Source organism: Poecilia formosa, unplaced genomic scaffold, assembly GCF_000485575.1.
Source record: "Poecilia formosa unplaced genomic scaffold, Poecilia_formosa-5.1.2 Scaffold543, whole genome shotgun sequence".
Classification (NCBI taxonomy): Eukaryota; Metazoa; Chordata; class Actinopteri; order Cyprinodontiformes; family Poeciliidae; genus Poecilia; species Poecilia formosa.
Genome location: NW_006800482.1, coordinates 57982 through 63020, shown reverse-complemented (window position 1 = coordinate 63020; position 5039 = coordinate 57982). Strand labels below are relative to the sequence as shown.

The 5039-nt window shown below is 45.5% G+C and overlaps 1 protein-coding gene across 1 annotated transcript in view; it reads left to right on the top strand.

Moving 5' to 3' along the window:
* Positions 1 to 5039, top strand: part of LOC103129405 (leucine-rich repeat and fibronectin type III domain-containing protein 1-like protein) — a 114189-nt gene that overhangs the window by 86853 nt on the left and 22297 nt on the right. The window contains exons 7-8 of the mRNA XM_016665036.1: positions 181 to 479; positions 562 to 872. Of these exons, the coding sequence (XP_016520522.1) occupies positions 181 to 479; positions 562 to 872 (610 nt within the window). The remainder of the gene's footprint in view (positions 1 to 180; positions 480 to 561; positions 873 to 5039) is intronic.

Sequence of the window (5039 nt, the reverse complement as noted above, 5' to 3'; positions counted from 1 at the left end):
GTTCTGATCCGGTTCTGATCTGGTTCTGACCCGGTTCTGACTGCCTCTGACCCAGTTCTGATCTGGTTCTGATCCAGTTCTGACCCGGCTCTGGAGCCGCAGCGAGATTAGAAACTGCACCTGGAGCCGGACAGGTTAATGAGGCTTCTGCAGGAAGCCTAAGAGCTCCTGACCTCTGACCCCTGCTGGGCTCCACGGTTCGGACCGGATCCACTCCAGTCCGATGCGGCGGCCATGTTGTGAGGCTCTCTCTCTCCGTGCTGCAGGAGGAGTTCGTCTGCGAGCCGCCCATGATAACGCGCCACACCTCCAAGATGTTTGTGATGGAAGGTCAGGAGGTCAGCCTGCGCTGTAAGTCCATCGGGGATCCGGAGCCGTCCACGCACTGGGTCAGTCCGGACGGGAAGCTGATCGGGAACACGTCCAGAACAGTCTGCTACGAGAACGGGTCGCTGGACATCCTGAAGGCGTCCGTCAAGGTGGGCGGAGCTTCCCTGATTCTGATTCTTCCTGAATTTGTCTTCCACTCTTCATGAGTTCCTGATGTTTCCTGTTCCTAAGGATTCTGGGAAGTTTACGTGCATCGCGTCCAACGCAGCAGGCGAGGCCACCGCTCCCGTTGAACTGGTCGTCAACGCCTCACCACACTTTGGGCCCAAACTGGAGCCGGACCCGGGGCCCTCAGACATCCCCACATCCATCAAATCCAACGTGAGCGGGGGCCAGCCCAGGGCCGACCCGCAGCGGGTCAGCGTGTCGGACCTGACCTCCAGCTCCGCCCTCATCCGCTGGCCGCCGCAGAACCACATCCCAGGGGTCCGCATGTACCAGATCCAGTACAACAGCTCCACCGACGACATCCTGATCTACAGGTGAGGGATTTCAGGCGTTTCAGGCGCAGAGCTGCGGTTCCTCCGCCGCCGTCTGGACTTATCAGAATCAGAGAAAGAGGAAAGTGGAGGCTTTCTGGAGCAGATTCTGAGTTTCGCTGTGTGCATGTTTACCGTTTGTACCTCAGTCAGCCGGAGTTAAAATAACTGGGCAGATTAATAATCCATGATCATCCTAAAAGCTTCAGAGTAAAACCATTTATAAGAAGCGTTGTCACACTGTGTGAGTTAGCTATTCCATTCCACAGCTCTGGAGCATGTTTAATGACAACACGATTACAGACGTGACACTTCTAGCTGTTCTTTGGATCTTATGTTAGCGATTAACACAGCTAACATTGCTAATGGTCAGTGGTGGACACCGCTAACTACAAAGTATGTTGTGCTAACCCTAATATGCTAATCATAAGCATTAGCTAACAGTTTAGCATTAAAATGCCATACCAACATTCCTGTTAGCTGCTGAGGTTAAACTGAAAACACTTTCTCTTCTAGAAGCTTCTTACATTTCCTGCTCTTCGTCAGACGTTGTGCAGATCTGCTCATTAGTTCAGATGTGGGTGCATGAAGAGACATTTGTGTGTGCACACACACATACACACATTAGTGTGCCACTCTGCAGCACTTCTCAGCAGGTGAAAGAAATCTGGCCCAATCAGCAGCACCCTCAACTCAGGTATATAAGGAATCCACTAACCACTTTACTGGTTTTGCAACAGAGCTGAGGAAGGCAAACACAGCCTCCAAAGCAGCATTTCATGGAAAAGGACTTATAAGGACTACCGGTAAGCCACTAACTGGGCTTAATTGAATGTAATTTGACTGTAGTTTTGCATTTGAGAAATGAAATGAAGAATTTATTGAAGTAACAGTTTGCATTGCTAGTTTTATAGTTTGGTTCCACTAAATGTATGTTAAACTCACAGCAACTAATATTTAATGGAAAAACCTCATGTCCTAAGGAAAAGAAAAAAATGTAATTCTAAAATGTGTGGATTTGTTTGATTCAAATTCAACCAGACATGAAATTTAATAATTTAATACTGTGAATTTATGGTTAAAATTGTAAGAGAAATGTATGTTTAAGGTTAAAAATGGAATTAGTCATTAAGATAAATTATTAACTTTGACCCAAATGTCTAAAAATGTATGTTAAAATATTTTGTATGTGTTTTGTAGGTTTTTCACCTGTTCTGTTCATTGGTTCTCACTCATTGGTGAAAATAAAAAAGATTGAGTGAATTCCTGAAGTCTTCAAGTCCTCCTTTTCAAGTGTAGGAAGCCATGAAATTATAGGACACTTGACAGTGAAAAACCGCTCCAATCAGAGGAGTTTCCATTCTGCAACCAGAGACTGAAATCTGCTGTCTTCCAAAGGAGGAAAATGGCTGAATTAAAGTCCCTTGATGACCTCAAAGCAGAGAGGACAACAGTTAAAAGACTTTTCTCCCGTTTTGCAAATAACATTATGAGGACCTACATGGAGATGTCTAAGGAGGATCTGGAGGAGAACTACAAGAAGCTTACACTGGAGAGCTCCAAAGTTATGGAGGCAAATGAGGATGTGGAGGCTGCTTACATGGCTGAGTGCAAAGCAACTGCAGCTGAGGAGCTGAGCAATCTTCTGAAAGCTGACATAGAGAAGACGGAGAAAGAATGTGAACAAAAGCTTAAAGAAGCTAAACTCCTTATTCGAGAGACAATGTGGGCCACATATGGAGAGAAGGAACTGTCCCTGGCTCTACAAGTTGCAGAGGATGAGTGCAAGAATGTTTCTTCCATCGGGCCAGACATAACTCTGGAGGCATATGAGTTTATGCTCACCCATTTGGAGAAATTGATCCGGAAGGCAAAGGAAGCACACCAAAATTGGAACCATTGGGCCCCACCTGCCGAGAAAAAGGATTTCAACTACCGTGTAAGGGAGCTAGAGGTGTGCTTCCCTAGGCTAGTTTCCCAGAAGGCTGTCTTTATCGAAGCAGCAAGGAAGAAGGACACAACAGAGGAAAAAGCCTTAGTCCACAGTCTACCTCCAATAGCTGCAATAAAACTGAAAGCCACAGCTTTACCAAAGTTTGGTGGAAGTAAACGAGACTATTACAGATGGAGAAAAGAATGGGAGGCTCTCCAGAAGCAAGGTGAACCATCTGGTTCCAAAGAAGTAAAGAAGTTTCAATTGCTTGATAGTCTCGATGAGAAAGTGGCTAAGGATTTACGCCTGTCAACATACAATTCATCAGATGAGATCTTCAGAGTCCTGGACAATCGTTTTGGGAACAAAGCTACCATTGCTCTTGAGATTATTGAAGAATTACAAGCAATTCCACCAGTGAGAAATGGTCAACCTAGACGAATAATAGAACTCATCCAAGCTTTGGAGAAGGCTCTTAGTGACTTAAATGAGCTAGGAAATGTAGATGCCATAAAGAATCCACTGGTGACTAAATCCATAGAGAGTAAGCTTCCAGAAACTTTAAAGAAAGACTGGCTCACCCATAATGCAAGTGAGAAAGACATCACTAGTTACCAGGATTACTTTGACAAGCTTATGGTGTTCCTTAGATCACAAGAATCCATATATGAACAACTAGATCAACTGAAAGATCTCGTTGAACCCATCAGAGAGAAATCCAAGTTCTTAAAATGTGCCAGAACCAAGACAACCAAGCACAGCAGTGATACATCAGGCTGCATTGTTTGTGGTGATCCAAAGCACAGGAAGAAACTGTATTTCTGCAGAAGGTTTAGGATCAATCTAAAGCCATCAGATAAGAGGGATATAGTACAGCAGCTTGGTGCCTGTAAGAAATGCCTTGAACTCCATAATGGTGACTACTGTAAGAAAACTGATTACCTGTGCAAGAACCCAGAGTGTAAAGACCAACACCACTTTCTTCTCTGCTTACTTGCTAGACCGCAGTCCCAAAGAACACCCAAATCTGGTTCAGAGAAAGTGGAGGGCAAAAGACATACTGAAGCCCAGGAAGAGTTTCTTTCCAAACTCCCACCTGAGCTGGCTCAGCAATGTAAAGATGCCTTCTGCAATGTTGTGTCAAGGGCACACAACTCCACTGTTACTAAGACGGGCCTTCTAGAGGAGGATGACTTAAATGAGTATCCAGTTATCCTGATGATTCTTAACGTTACAGCCAATGATGGACAAAGAATTGGATCCCTCATTGACCTGGCATCAGACACAAACTACATTACACATAAAGCTGCAAGTAAGTTGAATCTTAGAAGTGAAGATGTAACGCTTGTAGTCCATGGTGTTGGAGGGATGCAGGTGTCTGTTGAAACGAAGCGCTATCTCCTTAAGATACGTGTCAATACTCCAAGAGGGACTCTCAAATCGCATCAGCTGATCTGCTATGGGCTTGATAAGATTGCAGAATTTCATAGACATGTCCCTGCCACAAAGCTACAGAGGATTTTTCCAGATGTCTCCTTGAAAGACCTTACAAGACCTAAAGAGATACAGCTCCTGATTAGCCACAAAGAAGGTCAGCTTGTACCTCAAAAAGTTCGCTCTGTCGGGGACCTGGTGTTATGGGATGGACCACTCGGCAAGACGATTGGAGGCACACATCCGGACCTCTTTGAAGAAGTTACCTTAATGGCCCATACATCAGAGACACACTTTGCAAGATCAATGAGGACTGCAGCAGTCAAGTACAGTGAACTCACCTGCAAATCTTCAGTTTCCTGTCAGTCTCCTAAGCATCCTTTCATCCAATCCAATGCAGCCACTACTAGCAAAGACTTTCTGAAGTGGTGGGAATGGGAAAGCATCGGAGCAGCCTGCGTGCCAAAATGTGGAGGATGTCGCTGCGGGAATTGCCAACCCGGCGGGAAGGAAATGTCTTTGGCTGAGGAGAAAGAGATGGAGACGGTGAGAAATGGCTTGACATATATAAATGGTGACCACCACACTCCTGAACCACACTGGCACGCCAAATATCCATGGACTGAAGATTTGACTTCTCTCCCCGACAATAGGAAAGCAGTAGAAGCTACATTCCTCAGGACTGAAAAGCAGTTGGCAAAGGACCCAGAGTGGAGATTGGCCTATGCTTCACAAGTCCATGAAATGGTCGATCGCAAAGCTGCAGTGAAACTGTCCAAAGAAGTTCTACAAAGCTGGACTGG